We start from the raw sequence: 22,365 nt of genomic DNA on the forward strand, positions 1-22,365 counted from the left end.
ATGGCAGAACTGTCCCACAATTCTGGGTTTATCTAAACAAGAGCCTCTAATTTGAACTGTTTCCTCATACTGACCTTTACGTTTTACTGAGATATAATTCACATTCCATACAATTTATTCATGTACAGTATACAATTAAATGGTTTTTAGAATGTTCATAGAATTGTGCAACCATCACCACAATCATATTAATATTTAAAAATAATTCTATATTATAATCATCTATTAGCAATGGTAATAAAGATTTCCAAGATATAAAATTATATATGTACTACTACTACTAAAATACAAAAATATATCTGCTCAGAAATGGAAAAATTGCATTCTTTAGCCCAGCTATGTACTTAGTACCTAATAGAAAAATAAAATTAATCAATGTCCAAATTCAATGACTGATTCAAATCATCACTGAGGAAGTAACATAATAACTTTAGCTTTGGGCCACATAAAAACAAAGAAAATTCAGTAACAAAGATTCACTTAAAAGGACATTAAGCAGTAGGCAGATTTCAGGATATTTTCATTCCAACTGTTACTATTGTTAAATTATAAAATTTCTGTGTACAAGACTAAAATCTTCAACACAGGGGGATCTTTAAGCTATCATATTTATCATGTATGAAAGTGTAAATCTAAACTAGTAAAGCATGTCTTAAAGTTTTAATAAAATGGCATTGTTTGGGGCTTCCCTGGTGGTGCAGTGGTTGAGAGTCCACCTGCCGATGCAGGGGACACAGGTTCGTGCCCCGGTCCGGGAGGATCCCACATGCCGCGGAGTGGCTGGGCCCGTGAGCCATGGCCACTGAGCCCGCGCGTCCAGAGCCTGTGCTCCGCAACGGGAGAGGCCACAACAGTGAGAGGCCCGCAAACCGCAAAAAAAAAAAAAATGGCATTGTTCTCAGGCTACAGCTTAAGTTTCTATTTAAAAGACAAATTGAAATCCTTGTTAATTTTCAAGAAACAAATTACTGAATTTTTAATATCAGCCATCAATTTTAACAAAAAGCACTTCAAACTTTTTTGGCATAAAAAATTTGGAAGACAGGTAAGTCTTTTAGTTATATAAGCTATTTTTCCAAACTTTCAATTAAAAAACAAATATTAAAGTACTAAATTTCACACATTATTGCTTTTTTTCTTTATACTCACCAACTTTAATGAATAATCAGTATTTGTGAGCACTATGCTAAGGACATACATGAATTATGTTATTTATATTTATAACAACCTATGAGGGAATTATTTATATTTATAACAACCCATGAGGTAAGTACTACATATTATTATCCCCATTTTACAGATGAGAAAGAAGTAATTTTCCTAAGCCTCCAGAGATAGAGAGTGTAAACACCTGACTTTTTTTTCTTACCTGAACTAGGGATACTTTTTTAAAGATTTCTTTTTATTGAGTAATGACAGAAAGCAACAATGTCTTCCAGATCACTAAGGTTCAGAAGTTCCATTTCAGAATTATATCAGTTTGAATTATCACAAACTTTCACATAAATGCTATTTTCTTTAACATGCAAATAGTTCACTAAAGGAGAAAAGAACATTTTAAGCCTAGTACTTTAGTCCCTAAGGATCTAGCTGAAAAGCCAGACAAGCCCTTGAACTTTATCAAGATAAATCCCTGGCATTCGCTAATCACCAGAGAGGATCTTCAAATTAGATAAGAGCAAGTATTTTGGCATGGGAATGAACACAAACACCTTGCCATCCACAAAGGCCCACAACCTGGCAGCCTTTCAGCAAGGTTCCACTCATGTAGCTGTTACTCTAAACGTTCCAGCTACTGCTTGGAAGTTGATAATTCTTAAGATATGAGGAGAGTTGTGATTTCTGACACAGCATTCCAGAGATAAATACATGATCAGAAGGATGCTTTGAAATTCTCAAAGATATTCCTCTGGTCTAAAGCTGCATGAAAATAGTATTTCAAAAGGTGTCTCTTGCTAAGAAAAAGAGGGGGGAAAAACAGAGCAGTTTGCTTGCCATCAGATAGTATGTTAAATGCATACCAGACATGTAAGTTCCAAATAACCTCCTGAAAAATGCTATCACCAAAATTCCCCTTTGTTTCCTATTTCAATAAACCCCTTTAAAATGTATTCCCTGTGCACAGTTTCTTAAATAAGTTTGTAACCTACTCACTGAAGGTATCACTAAGGCATAGACAATTTCTATGCTATTTGAAAAGAAATAAATCCCAAAATACATGAAATTCGGGGAATTTATAAGGAAACAACTTTGAGTATATTAGTAAGATTTATTAAATGTAAAAATCTACCCTTAAGTTATTCTCACTATTCAATCTAAGATTAATACAAATTTAAACAAATTTATAAAAATTGTGCATATTAGAAAAAACCTAATCATTTACACCTCTTCTCCTTCAAAATATAGCCATTGCAGTTCGTTATAAATTTTTTGAAGCATATGGGAACATATATATCTATTTTTTCAAAAGATCATAAATTCCAAACTAAACTGTTCTCCGCTTTTTCCATTTAATAATGTATCTTCAACATCATTTTACATCAATACATCAGTTGTGCTTTTCTCTCATTAGTGGCTGCATAGTCATTTACTATATTCCTAGGAAACAACACATGTAACCAATTCTTAAAAATTGGCAACTACGCTTGCATAGCACAGCCAAATGACAGGATTTAGAGTCCAGTGGCCATGGTTTAAATTTTAGCTCCACCATTTATTAGCACAAAAGCTTAAGGCATTTATTTACTTTCCCTGTGCCTCAGGCTTCATCATCTGTAAAGTAAGAATAAAAACAGTATCTATCTATCCACCTACCTACCTATCTAAAAAATGCACTTTAATACACCTTCACAGGGTAAAAGCTCAATAGGTATTAGCTTAATTATGAAATTCCTCTTGCAGAAAGAAAACATTTTATACTTGCATATATCTTCTGTATAAACTTATATAATTAGGTTTACATATTTTAAATTTTAATTAACTGCCAATTTTCCCTCAGATAAATTGTACCAATATGCCCTCTCAACAATATAAAAGTGTTGCTTCATACCCTCATTAAGACTAGGTATCATCTTTTAAATTTCTGGATTTCTTCACGCTAAGTGTTATAGATTAATATAACTTCAATATCATTTCACACCAGTACATATTGTTCTGCTTTTTTTCTCTTTAATAGCTGTATAGTATTGCACAGTATAAGGATAAGGAAATTGAGGCTCAGGAGGATGAGGTAATTTGTCCAAATTCACTAATAAGTAACAGAGCCAGAACTCAAACACAGTTTCATCTGATTTCTAGAGTCAATATTCTAACTCCTATATTATAAAGACTAATAAAAAAGAAAAAGACATCTGAATCTAGCAGCCACTGTATCTATAATGTCACCATTAGACATGTACCAATATGCTATTTACCTGGAATTTAGACTCTGTCAATCTCATCATTCCAGGACATTGACCTAATCTTTAAACAGAGGTAGAGGGAGTGAGATGAGAGAGGATGATGGCAAAAAGCTTTTCCATTAAAATCATACATTCCCTGTGTTCTTTCAGAGCCTATTAATTATATAAGTAATTCTAACCAGCTTGGACATCTAATGTGCCAGCAAGTCTGAAGTAGAAAACTAGGAGATGAGATGAAGTACAGAGAACTGGAGACACAAAGAAATAAATAACCAGACAGAGGGAAATTATGATGAGGATATGTCAAAAGAAAACAGAAGCCAACTGGAAAGAAATCCCACTGGCCAAATCAGTGACAATCTGAGCATCAATAAAAACAACAACAATAATATGATAATTCATTCTATAAAGTATGCAACTGTAAGGCCATATGATGAATGTACTGAATTCATTTGATGAGGAGGATAGGTTTCTAAACCCCTCTTCCCAGGGAGTACCTTAACAGTGGAGAAACCCAGAAAATACCATTTTTATAAATGATCAGAATGAGTATCACCAGAAATGAGATAAAGCCATGTGCCACTTGTTAGAATACAACAGGAAGAAACAGCATCACTTCCGTGATATTCCTTCCAAAGATGCTTTAACTTGAATCTAATCCCCAGGACACTAATTAGACAAATCTGAACTGAAGGACAATATACAAAAACAGCTGGGCTCTCATCTTCTGAAGTGTCCAGGTCATTAAATTTAAGGAAAGACTAAAGAACTGTTCTTCCACATTGAAGGAGGATAAAGAGATACAACGAAACACAACACCTAAGTCTGAATTCGATCCTTCTTCTATAAAGAGCGTTACCGAGAAAATTAGTGAAACTTGAAAGGTATTTCAAGATGTGAAGGTAGTATTAATACTATATCCATGTTCATTTCCTTAGTTTGATGAATGTATTGTGGTTACGTAGAAAATACACAATAAAATATTCAACAGGTGTGGAGTACTATATCAATTTTCCCTCAACAGATTCAGGAAAAATAAAATTTCTTTTAACTGGCAACTTTTCCATAAGGTAGAGCTTGTTTTCAGATAAAAATATTGACTTTTGAAAAAGAATATGCTTGACAACTCTGATACATACATGTCTTACAGGCAGAATTTCAGAAAATTTAATATAAAGAAAAATTTCAAGCAAATTGCCCAAAGGTTTCTTAGGACAGCAGAACCAACGAAGTCAGGAATCTATAGTTAGCTTTTTCAAGCTGGCAAGACTCTGAACACTTTGTTGAATTCCTGAATCTGTCGGAATCCACAGATTCCCACGTTTTTTCACAAAGGCTGGCACAGTACCGACAGCAGGGGAATGAAAGGTAAACATTTGTAAATATAGGTGATTTCTAAGTTGTAACAAACTAAGGAAAAAATTATTTAATATACAACTTGCCAATGTAATATTAAAATTATTCTTAAACAATCTTAATAATTATGTTGATAAATAAAAATTTGAAATGATATACAAAATATCCTTATAATTTTTAAAACTATATCGAAACATCCCTTTTAAATGTTGAAGCTACAAAATTTAACAAAGTTAAATTCTTGTTTAACCTTTAAATCCTTATAATTTATATATTTATAAACTCATGAGAACCTACTGTAGAGCACAGGGAACTCTACTCAGTGCTCCGTGGTGACCTAAATGAGAAGGAAATCCAAAAAAGAGGGGATATATGTATACCTATAGCTGATTCACTTTGCCGTACAGTATAAACTAACACAACATTGTAAAGCAACTATATTCCAATAAATTTATATATTTATGAATTTATATATTTATAACCTTTAAATCCTTATAATTTATATATTTAAAGACTATTTACAGTACCTGTCAAAAGATCTGAACTGCACAGGATGCTCAACAGATAGATCACCAAGAGCTCCAAGGCAGGCTGGTGGCAAAAGGGCAGGATCCACTGTGACTCCATCTCCTGGTATGTTAACCAAGCTTCGGAGAATATCCTTCACATTGATATTTTTTGAAACTGGAACTGATGGTGCAGCCTTGTTATCCAATTCATTTTCTCCATCGCTTTTGGTTTCCTGAGATTTACTGACTTCTGAAGAAAGAGTGCACAGCACCTCACTGATGGCATCTGGGCCTGCACTGACACTTGGAGGTGCTACAGGAGGAGCTGCATCCACATTGCTTCCTAAACCAGTAGCCATTTCTTCCCCAATGCCTGAGTCCCTCCTTCGAGCAGACGATGCACTTTCAGATTCTTCCATGGATGCTGGAGTTAATGGACTGAGTGCTGCTGGTGAGTTTTCTATATCTTACCCAGAAAAAGAAGAAAAGTATGAATAAAAAAATTTACAACTCATGTTAAAAAGATACACTCAGTCCTAATTATTTTAAATTATGAAATATACAGCATGTTCTTAAAGGTAAAAAACAAATTAAATAATCTATAAAATGTAGTCAGTAAATAATCAGATGGTTTAATAAAATAATAATAAATAATAATAAATAATAACAAAGTATCTTAGAAAACCCCAAACTGAATATGACATACCAATGGGTAGCAACACAAGGTTGAAAGCCATTGGCCTATAAGAAAAAGTCCAAAATCCTTAGGATAAAGTGCAAGGTTCTTCAATAATATGAGTCGGCTAAGTTGTAAACTTTATCAGGGCAGGGAATTTACATTCTTTAACACTTCATCTCCAGCACCTATGACAATGCCTGAGCCTACAACAATGCCTGGCAAGTAGTAGGTAGTCAATAAGTATTTTTCAGATGACTATTCAACTCCAACTTTATCTCCTGCTACTCATGGCATAACACATAATACTTTACAACACCAATAACTACCTCTACCTCAATCATGGCTTCTACTGCTAGAACACTCGTTACCACTCCTAAATGCTTGAGTAATTCAATGGTCCTTAAAATCTAGTTCAACAGGGAGCATCACCTTTTCTACTTGATTTTCATTCCCTCCAATCAGGTGTTCACTCCATTCCAACAAAAATGCCGCAGCTTGCTAAATCCAATGGTCAAGTTCTCAGTCCTAACAGCACTTGACATAGCAGCAGCAACTGATTATTCTCTCCAACGTGACAATACTTTTTTCACTTGGCTTACAGGACACCATGCTCTTCTGGTTTTTCATCTACTACCTTACTGTTGTTCCTTCCTTACCTCCTGCACTTCTTTTTCTCCTGGATTTCTTAACTTGAAGGGACTTAGTACTCAGTTCTTAATCCTTTTATCTTCTCTATCAACATTTATTTCCTTAGTGGTCTCATTAACTCTCAAAGTTTTAAATACCATTATTTCAATAAATAAATACACAAATAAATAAAATTCAGACTGTTATATATAACTGCCTACTCTGCATCTTCTTTTATATGTCTAAAAGACATCGCAAACTCAACATGTTGGAAACTGAATTTCTTATCTTCTTCCCTTAGTATGTCTCACCTTCAGTCTATCCAAGTGCACCTTATAATCATTCTTGACTACCTTCCGTCTTTTGCATATCCACAGCTAATATTTTAAAATCCTGTTTTCTCACTATCAAAATATAGCCAAAATCTGACTGCTTCTCACTAGCCCTAGAGATACCACCCTAGTCCACCCCCAAAATTACCTCTTGCCTAGGTTATTGCAATATCCTCCTAACTGGCTATGTTAAGACTGTGACATTAATGGTTCTATTGGCCATGCTTCCTGGTATTCACACCCTTGAGAAGTCGCTGAGTCTGGGCTGGGTCTGACTCACTGTAACTAACCGAATGTGGTAGAAGTGGGCCAGTTCTGTGCCCAAGCTTAAGATTGGGCAATGTGTGCATTCTCAGAATCTCTGAACACCTCTGTAAACAATCTGACTACCTGGTTGGAGAGAATATGTACAGAGACCATATAAAGAGATAGAGGACCTCCAAACTAATGGAGTAAAACCAAGGAATTCATCTGAGAACAAGTAGCAAGGCCCCACACATACAACCCCAGCTTAGCCATTTCAGTCATTCAGCCCTAGCTCTTGGAGCCATTCTAGCTGAGGCACTAGATTAATGAGGAGAAAAGCCATTTCGGACTTTCCAACCCCAGCAAACAACGTCTGGAGCAGGGCTGAATCATTACCACTGTGACTTACCTGAATCAAATTCATAGAGTCATGATAACAAGACTAAAACAGTTGTGAGTTTTAGCTTCGAGGTAACATGTAACACAGCAGTACATAACTAAAACATTGGTTTTTCTTGCCCTGTAGGGTGTATTCTTAAAACAGAATCCCAAGTGTTACTTTTAAAAACATATAACAATTCTAACTCCTGTACTCAAAACCCTCCAATAATTTCTCATTCTCCTTAGAGTGAAAATCCATACCCCCTTTCTCCTGGTCATTCCTGATAATTTTCCCCATTCAATTTTTCTTTTCTTAGGACTTAACACCTTCTAAAATAATCAATACTATACAATTTATTTATTACATGTACTTATTTTCTACTTCCTCTCACTAGAATTCAAGCTCCAGGAGGGCAGACTTTTTTTTCTTTTGTTCATTAATAATGAACAAGTACCTAGGAGGTACTGAATGAATACTGATTGGATAAATAAATCACCTCTGTTGGGTAGCAGCTACTTCTATAACTACAATACCTGCTTCTCTATAACTGGCAGCTAATTTTATAACTTTCCCTATAACTGGCAGCTAATTTTATAACTCCAATTATTACAGTTATTTGTTAACAAATCTGTCTCATAAGAGAATATAAGTTATTTATTCTTTTCTTTTTTGTTTTTTTGCGGTACACAGGCCTCTCACTATTGTGGCCTCTCCCGTTGCGGAGCACAGGCTCCAGACACACAGGCTCAGCGGCCATGGCTCACGGGCCCAGCCGCTCCGCGGCATGTGGGATCTTCCCAGACTGGGGCACAAACCCGTGTCCCCTGCATCGGCAGGCGGACTCTCAACCACTGCGCCACCAGGGAAGCCCTAAGTTATTTATTCTTTACAACAAATGCGGAGTTAAACAAAAATGTTTAATATTTTATTTGTAAAGAATACATTTTCTCGGGCTTCCGTGGTGGTTCAGTGGTTAAGAATCCGCCTGCCAATGCAGGGGACACGGGTTCGAGCCCTGGTCCAGGAAGATCCCACATGCCGCAGAGCAATTAAGCCCACGCGCCGCAACCACTGAGCCTGCGCTCTAGAGCCCACGAGCCACAACTACTGAAGCCCGCAGGCCTAGAGCCTGTGCTCCGCAACAAGAGAATTCACCACGATGAGAAGCCCGCGCACCACAACAAAGAGTAGCCCCTGCTCGCCACAACTAGAGAAAGCCCGCACGCAGCAATGAAGACCCAATGCAGCCAAAAATAAAAAGTGTAAATAAATAAACAAATAAATAAATAAATAATTTTTTTAAAAAACATGAATAACATTTTCTCATCTTTCAAATAGATGGTTTACTTAAAGAACAGAAACCATCTCCCAATTGCAATTAACTACATGGTACTTAAATTAAAATATTTGGTTATTAGTAAAAATAAATACATACTCTCACTTTATACATAAATTCCAGAATCAATACTTTAACTATCATAAGTAGGTAATGTTTTACTTGAACTTTGGATGCCAGATAATAAAATACAGAAACTTACCAGGGAGTGATAAATTCCCGCTTTCACTACCAGTTTCCTTAAAAGACTGGCTATGCCTTTCATTTTGGGGTTCCAAAATGTCTCTGTACTTCGAGACCATAAGAACAGAGGTAAAGTATACAACTGCCAAGGCTAAAAACTGTGCTTGTTTGCTATCCTCCTGGGGAAAAATAAAAGGAGTTGATCATGCCACTATTAAATAACATGTTTGAATCTTATTTTACATGACAACATTCAAATAGAAAACATGTTCGCAAATCTTTCAATATACACAGAAAATAGTAATGAATTCACCTGAGCAAAGATTAGGCAAATACTCTTGGGAAAATGCCTGTAAATATTAGGTTTTATGCTTGTGAAACATGAAAAGAGAGAAGCTGGCTTGTTTTTTTAAATTAAGTAACTAAATCTGAAGAGATATGTCCTAGTATACTTTGTAAGATTAATCAAATAGCAATTATCATTATATGTGAACAACTATTTTTGCTTCCAACCATAAGAATTAAAATGTTTTAAAAAATCAGAATAACAGTTTTTGTAAAAGACAAACATTCAAGATTTTTTAAAGTAACGTTATCAGATACAGAACTGGATGCCAAAGCAATTCTCAAGAATATTTTAAAATAATACAGACTCAAGTGTCCAAAATTGAAAATATAGTGTCTGCCAGAAAGAAAAGGACAAACTAGACTGACCTCTAAAGAGGTCCAGGCTTCATCTCAGCTCTACAGATCACTTACATATCTGTATTATCAATGACCAGTTCACCTAGTCAAATTCCCCATTTTCAAAGGAACACTGTACACATCACTAATTTTGATAACTTTTCAAAATAGCTTTGAACTTAATTAATTTAAAGGAAAAACTCAAATTCTTCCAGCAAATCCTGAAAACTAAAGGTACCTCAAGTAGCAGCTAAATATAGGATAAGCGAAACAAAGAACACGGTTGCCTAGCAGATAAATAAATAGAAACAATTGGCACAAATGAAACTAAAGGTTAACAATTAACAAATATCAAAAGTTTTGGACACAATTTCAGAGAAAAAAATGAGATCGCAGAGTCTACTGAACATATCTACTTGATAAGATTATTAGACGTATTGTATGTATAATCTAACAAGAATCTATGGTACTTTTTAGGTTCATGTGTAAGAACTTAGCAGTCTTGATGGAAAAGGTATATGTACATTTTTCCTTTTTTTATTAACCATCCCTTTTCTCCAGAAACTTCTCTGTTCCTCTGCCACACAGTCCTACCATCTATTATAATAAGTGCTGTTAATGGTATCAACATTAAAAATGTAGGCAAATAACTTGCTTGGTCTGCTTAATCTTTTTTTTTTTTTTTTTTTTTTTGTGGTATGCGGGCCTCTCACTGTGTGGCCTCTCCCGCTGCAGAGCACAGGCTCCGGACGCGCAGGCTCAGCGGCCATGGCTCAAGGGCCTAGCCGCTCCGCGGCATGTGGGATCTTCCCAGACCGGGGCACAAACCTGCGTCCCCCGCATCGGCAGGCGGACTCCCAACCACTGCGCCACCAGGGAAGCCCTGCTTGATCTTTTATAAATTATTTACGCCTATCTAATCTTTATTTAGCCCATTAATATGTTCAGTGTTTACTAACTACAGTATGAAGTTTACAGTGTATGCCTGATTTGTGCCCAAATAAAAAATATCCCATAGGGCTTCCCTGGTGGCGCAGTGGTTGAGAGTCCGCCTGCCGATGCAGGGGACACGGGTTCGTGCCCCGGTCCGGGAAGATCCCACATGCTGCGGAGCGGCTAGGCCCGTGAGCCATGGCCGCTGAGCCTGCGCGTCCGGAGCCTGTGCTCCACAACGGGAGAGGCCACAACAGTGAGAGGCCCGCGTACCGCAAAAAAAAAAAAAAAAAAATCCCATAGATCCTTATGTTTAAGTCCTAACTCCTGAAACAAATTTACTTTCAATTGTAGCTGTCATTTATTGAATACTCACAGTGAGTCAGGCACTGTGCTATGTTCATTAACCCATTTAAATAAGATGAGGCCTAGAGAAGTTAAGTAATTTACCTAAAGGTATACAGTAAATGAAAAAGCAAATCTGAACTCAGATTAGACTGATTAAAAACCTTAGCTTTTAATCTCAAGGTAATAATTTATTTATATCCCCAGTCTTAGGTCATTTCCTTTTTCTTCAAAGTTTGCTTATGCTAGAGAGGCTCTGGGATGTAGTTTGGGAAACATGGTCTTTTCTCTTTTCTAAAATTCTTGTAAGGTGATTATATAACTTTTACAATTACCAAAAAAATTAAAGTTATTTGTTACTTTCAGAAATGAACATGGTAGACACAAGAGACACTCTATTTCTCTGTCCAAATATTGTGATATAATAACCAATCAGAAAGTGCCAAAGAGCCGAATCATACAGAGCCAGGGTGAGGAGTTGTGATTTCATTTTAAGTGCTATGGGAAGCCATTAGAGAATTTTTTTTTTTAAACATCTTTATTGGAGTATAGTTGCTTTACAATGTTGTGTTAGTTTCTACTGTATGACAAAGTGAATCTACTGTATAACATATACAGCTATATGTATACATATTTCCCATATCCCATCCCTCTTGCGTCTCCCTCCTACCCTCCCTTTCCCACCCCTCTAAATGGTCACAAAGCACCGAGCTGATCTCCCTGTGCTATGCAGCTGCTTCCCACTACCTATCTACTTTACATTTGGTAGTGTATATATGTCCATGCCACTCTCTCACTTCGTCCCCGCTTACCCTTCCCACTCCCCGTGTCCTCAAGTCCATTCTCTATGTTTGCATCTTTATTCCTGTCCTGCCCCTAGGTTCATCAGAACCATTCTTTTTTTTTAGACTCCATACATATGTGTTAGCATACGGTATTTATTTTTCTCTTTCTGACTTACTTCACTCTGTATGACAGACTCTAGGTCCATCCACCTCACTACAAATAACTCAATTTCGTTTCTTTTTAGGGCTGAGTAATCTTCCACTGTATATGTGTGCAACAGCTGCTTTATCCATTCATCTGTCGATGGACACTTAGGTTGCTTCCATATCCTTCCTATTGTAAATAGTGCTGCAATGAACATTGTGATACATGACTTTTTTTTTTTTTTTTTTGCGGTATGTGGGCCTCTCACTGTTGTGGCCTCTCCCATTGCGGAGCACAGGCTCTGGACGCGCAGGCTCAATTGCCATGGCTCACGGGCTCAGCTGCTCCACGACATGTGGGATCTTCCCGGACTGGGGCATGAACCCATGTCCCCTGCATCGGCAGGCGGACTCTCAACCACTGCGCCACCAGGGAAGCCCCATGACTCTTTTTGAATTATGGTTTTCTCAGGGTATATGCCCAGTAGTGGGATTGCTGGGTTGTATGGTAGTTCCATTTTTAGGTTTTTTGAGGAACTTCCATACTGTTCTCTATAGTGGCTGTATCAATTTACATTCCCACCAACAGTGCAGGAGGTTACCCTTTTCTCCACACCCTCTCCAGCATTTATTGTTTGTAGATTTTTTGATGATGGCCATTCTGACCGCTGTGAGGTGCTACTTCACTGTAGTTTCGATTTGCATTTCCATTAGAGAATTTTTTAAGCCAAAGAGTTACATCATCTATTCCAGATTTTGAAACTTCATTCTAGGAAATATAAAGTTACGGGGCAATAGACTCAACAACTGCTCAAAGAAAGAGAATGAGGAGAGAAGGAAGCAGCAATATTTGGTTCCAAAGTGGACCACAGTCAGTGGGTTCTAAAAAGCAAAAGTAATGGTTTCTTCATTAAAGGAATAATAACAGCTACCAAAAAGCAAAATATTGAGATCCAGGGAGGCAATGGTTAAGATCAAAATTTCAAGAATCAGACTCCCTAGGTCCTTAATCCACTTCTACCTCTCACTACTTGTAGGATTTTAAGCAGACTAAGGTAATACTGCTATCTTTCTCATAGGATTATTCTGTGAATTAAATGAGGTAATACATATAAATCATCCAGTTATATGCTTAATACCAAATAAACTATTAGTTATAGCTAATAATTATTACCTATAACTACTATTAACAAATTGTATACTTGTATAAAGCTTAGTAAAGAATCAAAAGAGGACTAAAACACTGAAGAAGGAGAAGGGAAAGTTAAAAATTGAAGTTATAAAGTTTATTTTTAAAAAACATATATGTAATATAGAGCAGCTAGTACTAAACACACAGTAAGTGTTCAATAAATATTAATGATAATATTCCAAATCCTGGTGATTTTTATTTTCATGTTTATACTTTTTTTATATGACTTTACAATTCCTACATAAAATTCTGCCATATTATATATCAAAATTAGCTAAAACGAAACTATTTTTCATCTTTAAAAAATTTAAAACACCACACAGAACATTTCATCGTGTATTTTTATATCATATAAAACTTTCAGAGCACAGATTCTGGAGTTAGAATCCTATCATTTACTAGCTTCATTAGCTTGAACAAGTTACCCAAGCTCTCTGTGCTTCCAATTCCTCATTCATAAAATGGGAATTACAAAGTACACAACTCAAGAAGTTGTTGGAATGAATAAGAACATATGAAGCACGTACAATGCTTACTATGTAATAATGTGTTATTCTTTTTGGTAGCAATACTCTGACATATTAGCTCCATTTATATAAACAATATTTTTAATATTCTAAGATTCTAAAATCATTGTCAAGAGAACTGGTATCTAGGCCTTCTTATCTCTACCTGACTATTTTATATCACAAAGAGTGTTCACTCTCAATACTTCGGGCCTCAGAGGAAATATGTATCAGCTAAGAGAATATGTAAAAGAAATACTGTAACTTACTATGTCTCTGAAGACAACTGCCCTAAGTCGATTAATATCCATGTCTTGTAGGAGCCTGTCAAAATCTCTTACTGGAGATATACCACCAGTTACAATATCCACCGGACTCTATTTAAGACAAAAAAATATAAATATATACATTACACAGACATTTTAAAAAATAAACACAGTATTCTATAGGCTATAATGTTGTTTTTCCCAGTTTATTTTCCTACTTCTTTCTGTCTTCTTTTTTTGGGTGTCAGGACGGGGGTGGGGGGTGTAGAAGGGAGTCATGAAGGAAAAAAGAAACTGCATGCTAATTCACCAAGTACGTGAAACACAAATTGACACACTTGAAGGAAAAGGTATCATGGACACAAGGAAAGTAAACATTTGGAAAAGCAGACAAGATTAAGTATAAGCAAATCTTTACTGTATACTTAAACACAAATATTTGAAGGTTATGTCCACAGACTAAAGTAACTATTTTAGGACCTCTGTCAAATTTATTTAACTTTATGTTGAAATGAACAAATAAATTTAAGATCTTAATCGTAAAATAAGAGAATGCTTTTTTATTTAATTAATTATTCTGTATGCTTACCTTTGCTGCAGATTTCCCCATGGGAATCAGGCTGTGTGTTGTTTTCTGGACTTTTCCTGCTTTGCCTTTAGTTTTCAGCTGTGAATGCCGTTGACACTCTAAGCAATTCCTTACTGCCACTGCACACACTGTAATTTATTTTAAGGAAAAAATTGGGCAAGAAAAAATTATATTTAAGATTATGAGACTGACAAAACTCACCTATACGAGTTACATAAGATTTTATTTGAAACATCACCTTCAGCAAATTTCTAAAATGTCCCTAGGCTTTATCACCCACTGTTTGTTTTCTGACTTTGTTAGCTACTCTGTTAGGGCCCACTGCTAAAAGAGAATCAGTTCAAGAACCTTAATAAACACCGTACTGTCTCTTAGGTCTCACATAAGCTACTTGAAATAATCTATGGAGGAAAAGACAGGGAAGAAAAGAATTTTTTTTAAAGGTGTAAGAAAGTAGAAAGTAAATCACATCGCCATCAACTAGTCCAGGGTAAAATAACCTTCTATTACCTTCATTAAAGTACAATAGTTAAACTAGAGACTTGCATGTTTTTCTTAAAATTTTTATCATTACAGCATGATATTAATAGAGACTGAGAGGGTATAGCATTAAAAGGAATATTTATAGGATCTACCTTTTACTGGCTTTCATTAAAACTGTTTAAAAGGCGGGGGACAAAAAAGAGATTGTGATTAACATACAGTCTAAAATTACCTCTCTAAACATCTCACTTAGGCAGTTAACTCAAGTTATTTAGAAATTAATTTTGAATTTTAAGTAACAAATTAGGTAATACACAATTGACTATGAATTGATTGATATCATGTAATCAATTCCCAAGCAATTTGGTAGCACTGAAGGTATCTGTCTCAACAAGAGTGAGAGAGCAAATTAGGAACAAAATAGCAAGCTTGTGATAACGACCTTAACTGCCACCAGACTATCACATGGCTAGCACACACAGAACTGAAAAGGGAAAGTATTGAGAAAGGTGCTGAAAGAGAGCAACAACAGTTGGGAAAAGGGAAGGAACACAGTGAAGAAGGGAGGGAGAGAGAATATGGAATACAACTCTGTCAAATTTGGAGTCAGGCCCAGGAAAATAACTCTTCCACTACTTCTGTCACAGGTTGCATAAAATCAAGTTTGGGTCTGCATTACAAAGTTAAAAACCACATTCAAATGCTTATTAGTATCAATCAATCTCAGTAGCACAGTTTATTCTTACTGTTTCCATCCTACCTTCTCAACCCCAACTTCAGGAAAACAGGAGTGAGGAGACCAGGGATCAAAACATTTGGACTGGGACTTCCCTGGTGGCGCAGTGGTTAAGAATCCGCCTGCCAATGCAGGGGACGCGGGTTCAAGCCCTGGTCTGGGAAGATCCCACATGCTGCGGAGCAACTAAGCCCGTGCGCCACAACTACTGAGCCTGCGCTCTAGAACCTGCCTGCCACAACAACTGAAGCCTAGAGCCTGCAACAAGAGAAGCCATCACCATGAGAAGCCCGCACACTGCATCGAAGAGTAGCCCCCACTCGCCACAACTAGAGAAAAGCCCACACGCAGCAATGAAGACCCAACGCAGCCATAAATTAATTAATTAATTTAAAAAAAAAAACATTTGGACTGTTTACCAAGCTTACCATATTCTATTAAGTGATCCTGAACAATGAGAACATGTGGTGCTGGAGTACACTGAATTATTTCTTTATTTTCTTCTACAGTTATGAAAATGAGGGAGATACAGTATTCTCCTAGCTTCTGAATCTAATACGTCTTGAGTATAGTGAAGCACTGCTAGTGCAGTCTTGTACTTTCAATTCCAAAAGTGCACTCTTTTTAGAAAAGTGGAAAGGTTTTAAAAATGGCATATACAAAAGCAATGGGTTCTAAATATTTTAATTATATTACTGATATAAAGTTTAAGGGTGTATCCTATAACAGAAAGAGTAGGAACATTAGTTAAACTATATTCAAATTCCAGCTCTACCAATTTATAGCTTTTAAATTTTTGGCAAATTTCCTAATTTCTTTGATCTCAATCTTTCTCATGAATAAAAGGAAGAAAATACAAATGAATGAATGGCTGGAAGAAAATGATTGGTGACTCGTGAAAATCAGCAATGACATACGACAGGAGTCAATAAATGATAGCTTCTGTTTTGTTGTGCTTACCGTTTCAATCTCTCTCAATTAAAATTTTTTAAGAACTCCCTAAAAATAGTATACCAAGTTCTTTAGAGCATCCTAAGTTTAAAAGTACGTTGAATAGCATTTTGAGTAAAAATAATTATTGTACCAAAAAAAATCTAAGTACATCTGTTTAAGTAGCGGATATTCTTGCTAAATATGGGGAAATACTTCATTAACTAATTAGATTTTCCACTGTTGGCATTATATTTTCATAGGTGCCTTATTTCTAATTTGTCTTCATATGGCCACGGTTCCTAAAGATTTTGCTTCCATTTTTTGTTCCCCGTTTCTCCACCTACTTCTCACCATTTAATAAGCAAATCATTAACAAAGTCTCAGTGTTTATGACTAGATACAGGACACCTTCTGCATAGAGAAAAAATTTTCTTCTTCACCTAAGGAAGTTCAGATATCACTAAAACATCGTTTGATTTACTTTAACTTTCACCTAAGGAAGAACTGCCTCCAGGAGAAGAGCAGAGATTTAATAATCTTACTAACTGCTTTAACAAATTATCACAGCTTATTTGGATAAAGGCTATACTTGAATGATGCTAGTTTAGAACCTTGCTACTCAAGTGTGTTTGTAAGAGAAGCAGCATCAACATTACCTGGGACTTACTAGAAAGGCAATTTTAGGTCTCATCCCAGACCTATACAATCTAATCAGCATTTCAACAAGATCCTTTGGTGATCCATGTGTATGAATCATCTTAAAATTTGAGAAGCACTACTTTAAAGCAAAAAGAGATTGGGGGGTTGGCAGTGGGCGGAGAAGAAGTAATGCTGACCAGAATCAATGCAGAATTTCCAAACACGTCCTCCTCCTCTACCTATTACCTTCACAAGTACTACTATAGCCAGTACATACACAGTCCCTCACTCTTTGGAGGTTAAAAAGTAGCATAAGACAAATTGCTTAGCACGCTTTTTCCCACCAACAGGAAAAAGAAAATGTTCAATTTAATATGTCTGGATCACTGAAAAATTTTTAAGTAAATTCCTAAGTAATGGGTTTTAACAGCTCACCCAGTCGGAGACACTGCCGCAGAATTCCTCCGGATGACATATTTTTTTCAGCTTCAATTTCAGTAAAGCCAAGAGAACTTGCAAATATAAGAACATCCACAAGGCTGATTAGTCTCTGCAAGAATGTCACAGAGGCTTCTATTGAAAGGCCTTGAGTAGGTTCAATATTCTCCAGCTCATGCTGTAAGGAATAAAGTTTGACATTTACATTTATATTCTGATAAAAATCCAATTTTATGAGATACATTCCACAGATTTCTAAATTTTACAAAAAGCCAGGCTTTCACAAATCTACTTCAACAGAGGGATTTCCTTATCATTTCATCTAAAAAAAAAGCATACATACAGCTGAAACACTGTCAACCATATTCTTCACCAACTCATTCATCCCTAATAATTAAACATTCTGTTCAGTCCCTTCATTCCTGGAACAGATTCTAAGGTCCTTTCAAGTAATTATAAAAGGATTCTGTTGCTTTTGAACTACAGAACCTATGATGCATAGTAACAACCACATTCAAGTTTTAATCAATAAGAATGCATAACTCATGTTTTCACACCAACTTTATATAGTAGTTAAGTCCTTACTGTAGCTGATGTAGCAGCTGAAAGCAATGGCAGTATACCCCCGCAAGCCATGACCATATTGTCCATCACTTGAGAGATGAGATGAATTGTGTTGTGTACAAAGATGACATTATCACTGCTATTCACGAAGTCCATTACTGTCTTTGTTGAATGGCTGTCCAAAGATAAATGATGTTTACTGATAAAGCTAAAAAAAGGAAATCACGGTTTGCCTACTTGAGGGGAGGGAGGACAAGAAGGTGCTTTTGCTTCATCTTGAAAGCTGAGGAAAGATAATGATGCAGCAGGCATTTTGGAGGGTGTATACTTCCTTAGAAGATGTAGACCATTCCCTATCAGCAGTTACTATACATGCCCTTTTTCAGTGCTGAAATATAAACACTATTCATCTTACACTTAATATAAAAGTTGAACTAAATTATACTTAACTAGGAACAAAATTAAGAAGTGGCAAAAACTAAGAGGTAAATGGTGCTAAATGTGCTATTAAAAATGAATTTTCTAATAACGTTTTCTTAGACAATGCCATGAAATATTTTTAAACAGAATAAGAGTAGTATACAAATAACAAACACATTAGGCACTTTTAAAATCATAAATCATACAATGGAGGATAAGCTGAAATACACAGACTCTTTATACTAAAAATACATTGAAAAATTAGATGTTTTACGTAAAGCCAAATTTTCTTTTTTTTACTACTTCTAGAAATAAACCCACTCGGTAGACCTACATTCAGGCAAATTATATGCTATATTATATGCTGTAAAGTACGCAGCAAATTTTTTAAAAGAAAAATTTTCAAGTTTTTTACTCTAAATATGGTACCTCATTTATATGAGAATAAACATTAACTCAATAAAACCCTACCACAGAAATAATTTATATCCTACTTTTTAAGCAAATGACTTAAATTGCAAAATGTCAACTATGTAAATTTCTTTGCAAACAAACACTAAAATTTATATACAGCTTCTATAATAAACATATGGACAAACCTTCTCCACATCTGTATGTCTGTTTCTATTGAAAATAATAGATCAGTGAGCAAACGCTGATGCACTTGAGACCATCTGAACTCTGGAATACGGAACATAGACCTGGAATCCCTCCTTTGTCCATTAACTGCATCTGGTGCTGTTCCTTGCCCCGGCTGCTCCTGTTGCCTTGACATCTAATAGAGAAAGTTAAAAAGAATAAAATAAGTTCAACTTCAAAGGTAGACATTTAGAACTTAATAACTTCTATGTAATTCATCTAACAAATACTCACATTTTAAGGTATTAAGGGACTAAATCAGAGAACAATTACCAATGAGTAATAACATTAATACATTTAAAGCAAAGATATAAAAAATGCGAAATCAGCACAATGCAGCAGTAACTGGTAAGGAACCATGTTAGTATCATCACCAGCTCATGCAACATTTTATAAAGGAATCAAGAAGCTTTTGGTTTCGAATACTGACATAAAAGAAAAGCCATAGCTGGATTATAAATTGGCTAGAATTAAGAAAAAACAAAAATAAAGACAACAGAATGAAGATCAAACCAACAAAAAAAGGAGAAGGAGGGCTTCCCTGGTGGCGCGGTGGTTGAGAGTCCGCCTGCCGATGCAAAGGACACGGGTTCGTGCCCCGGTCCGGGAAGATCCCACATGCCGCAGAGTGGCTGGGCCCGTGAGCCATGGCCGCTGAGCCTGCGCATCCGGAGCCTGTGCTCCACAACGGGAGAGGCCACAACAGTGAAAGACACACGTACCGCAAAAAAAAAAAAAAAAAAAAAAAAAAAAAGAGGAGGAGGAGGAGCAGTAAGAGTTGATTAAAGTGGGAAATGACAACATGCACCCACAGTGGTGTCACGAATCTCTCTGAAACACTGGTAAGGAAGAAACCTGTGTCTCTGGATCGCACAAAGGCTCCTGTCTCTTACAAAAGTAAACAGACCTCATGGAACAATTTTAAACCACATACTTTGTACATAAAATTATACACTGGCAGGTGGTTTTGCCGGAAGGTAGTCCTAGATTCTGCTTAAAAACTAATGTCCTAACTATGACTGGGTCATCAAATAAAGGGTAAAAGTATTTCCAATGTTTGCTTTATAAGCTAAAAATACACTAACACTGAAACTTGACAGTAGTAACTTTTGATGATACTGTGGTGAAAATAATAAAAGCTGCCATTTAACAAACTCATACTGAAAGCCAAACCCTGTGCTAAAGATAATAATCTTCACATTCACTGCATTTATGTAATTGCAAATAGGTTATGAACCAATTCCAAAATAAAATAAAATAAAATCTACGTCTATACACGTGTTGTATTTCAACTCAATGCAAACACACTTCAAGAAGATAATAAATATAATCACCTCAAGCACAGGCTGATGACGCTGAGATGCTTCCATGTTTGTAGTGGCCTTCAATTCCAACCTCTCAGTATCTGTAGCAACACTGGAAACATCCAACTTAGCAATCCTCTGCTCAGAAGTAGTAGGAGACTCGAAGATACTACTATTAGAATCATTATGGAGTTTGGTTTCTCCGGCGAGGTTAGTCTTCTCCCCTGCCTCCAGCATCTGACCAACGTCTGACTGAACAGTTGCTTGGGAAGTAGTAGTTCCTGGTGAGGTCGCTGAAGACCCAGATGCTGTCATAGTCAAGACTGCAGAATCTTCAGGAGCTCGAGCTTCAGTGTCAGTTTGTTTCTTACGTACAGGTTCTGCCTCTTGAAATCTTAACTTGTGGTCATTACTAAACATGTCCATTCTTTCACTGGCTTCAGAAGCAGCTGGAGACAAACTGTTACCTTGGAGCTCTGTAGGTAGACTGGCTTCCTCAGTAGGAATACTTTCTACCTTCAGTTCTACATAATCATCATCTTCTTCTTCCTCTACTACAGACTTATCCAATAATTCTGGCACCTCTGAAGCATCCTCTTCTGAAGGAGAACTTATGGAAGCAGTTACTTCATGGACAGTCGTTATATCTTTGCCAGTTGTTTTAAAAGAATCAGAGGAAACAGTCGCAGCTTCTATTATGTCAGAAGATCCTTCTAAACTCTCTGCATTAATTGTTTCATTTATCAGTGTTTCTTCTAAAGGGACTTCATCCAGTAACTCCTGATTTTCTTGCACAGTTGTCTTTTCTTCATTAGATGTATTGTGAGTTTGCAGTTCGACACTGGATGCAGATTCTACTGCACTTGTCTTCCCAATGCTTGACTTTTCATCACTAGTTCTGGTGATATGAGAAGGAGGAGGAGAATCCTTTGTATCCGATTGCTGGGATCCTACTGATACATTAACGTCCCTGCTAATGCCAGAGACTGCTTGAACTGGACTTGAAGAACACTGCCCCATGTTTTCATCAACTTTTCCCTGGTGTTCCCTAAATATATTGGCAAGGTTTTCTTTATGTATTTCAAAAGTGACCTACGTGAAAAACATACAAGCAGTCAAAACATGCAAAAAAAAAGAAAGAACACAGCATACAGAACATAAAAATATTTAATTTTTCAAATATATGGTTTATATAATGCAGTAAAACTGTCCTACAATATCTTTATTTATAGATTGATAAATTTTCCTATAATATCTTTACAGGAAAGTTTTCCTATAATATCTTTATTTATAGTTTTCCTATAATGTCTTTATTTATAGAATGATAAATAAAAGGTAAGTCAATCACAAAAATCTAAACAGTCAAAAACTTATAGCTAATCTTAATGCTAACAGGTAGCATGGCATCAAACAATGACAAGAATATAGTTATTTAGCCTATTCTTAAAGACATATAATATAGGAAAAGAGTACATTATTCTACTGACTTCTATAACTTGTACCAGGATCTAAGTATGCACCATTGGGAAGTGCTTTGTGCACTACGTAATATATTGTTTCAAATGCAATGAAAACCCATTTCCCCATGATTTATCCTCAGCAGAGATCAAAAATATCAATTATGTTCACTTCATATATGATGCAAATCACACACTTAGATATTATATATATTATAGCAGCTCTCTATATATTTAAAGTATTCTCTTACTAAGCT

At 36.0% G+C, this 22,365-nt stretch overlaps 1 protein-coding gene across 3 annotated transcripts in view; it reads right to left on the reverse strand.

Annotated features, from left to right (window-relative positions):
* The window catches only part of LRBA (LPS responsive beige-like anchor protein), an 808,478-nt gene that overhangs the window by 557,589 nt on the left and 228,524 nt on the right, over positions 1 to 22,365 (reverse strand). For all 3 annotated transcript variants that reach the window (XM_081242275.1, XM_081242274.1, XM_081242273.1), the window contains exons 23-30: positions 20,682 to 21,743; positions 19,308 to 19,483; positions 18,310 to 18,463; positions 17,722 to 17,902; positions 14,496 to 14,623; positions 13,910 to 14,017; positions 9,071 to 9,230; positions 5,285 to 5,732 (exon numbers count right to left, since the gene is read on the reverse strand). In XM_081242275.1, the coding sequence (XP_081098401.1) occupies positions 5,285 to 5,732; positions 9,071 to 9,230; positions 13,910 to 14,017; positions 14,496 to 14,623; positions 17,722 to 17,902; positions 18,310 to 18,463; positions 19,308 to 19,483; positions 20,682 to 21,743 (2,417 nt within the window). The remainder of the gene's footprint in view (positions 1 to 5,284; positions 5,733 to 9,070; positions 9,231 to 13,909; positions 14,018 to 14,495; positions 14,624 to 17,721; positions 17,903 to 18,309; positions 18,464 to 19,307; positions 19,484 to 20,681; positions 21,744 to 22,365) is intronic.

Source organism: Mesoplodon bidens (assembly GCF_964165515.1).
Source record: "Mesoplodon bidens genome assembly, chromosome: 1".
Taxonomy (NCBI): domain Eukaryota; kingdom Metazoa; phylum Chordata; class Mammalia; order Artiodactyla; family Ziphiidae; genus Mesoplodon; species Mesoplodon bidens.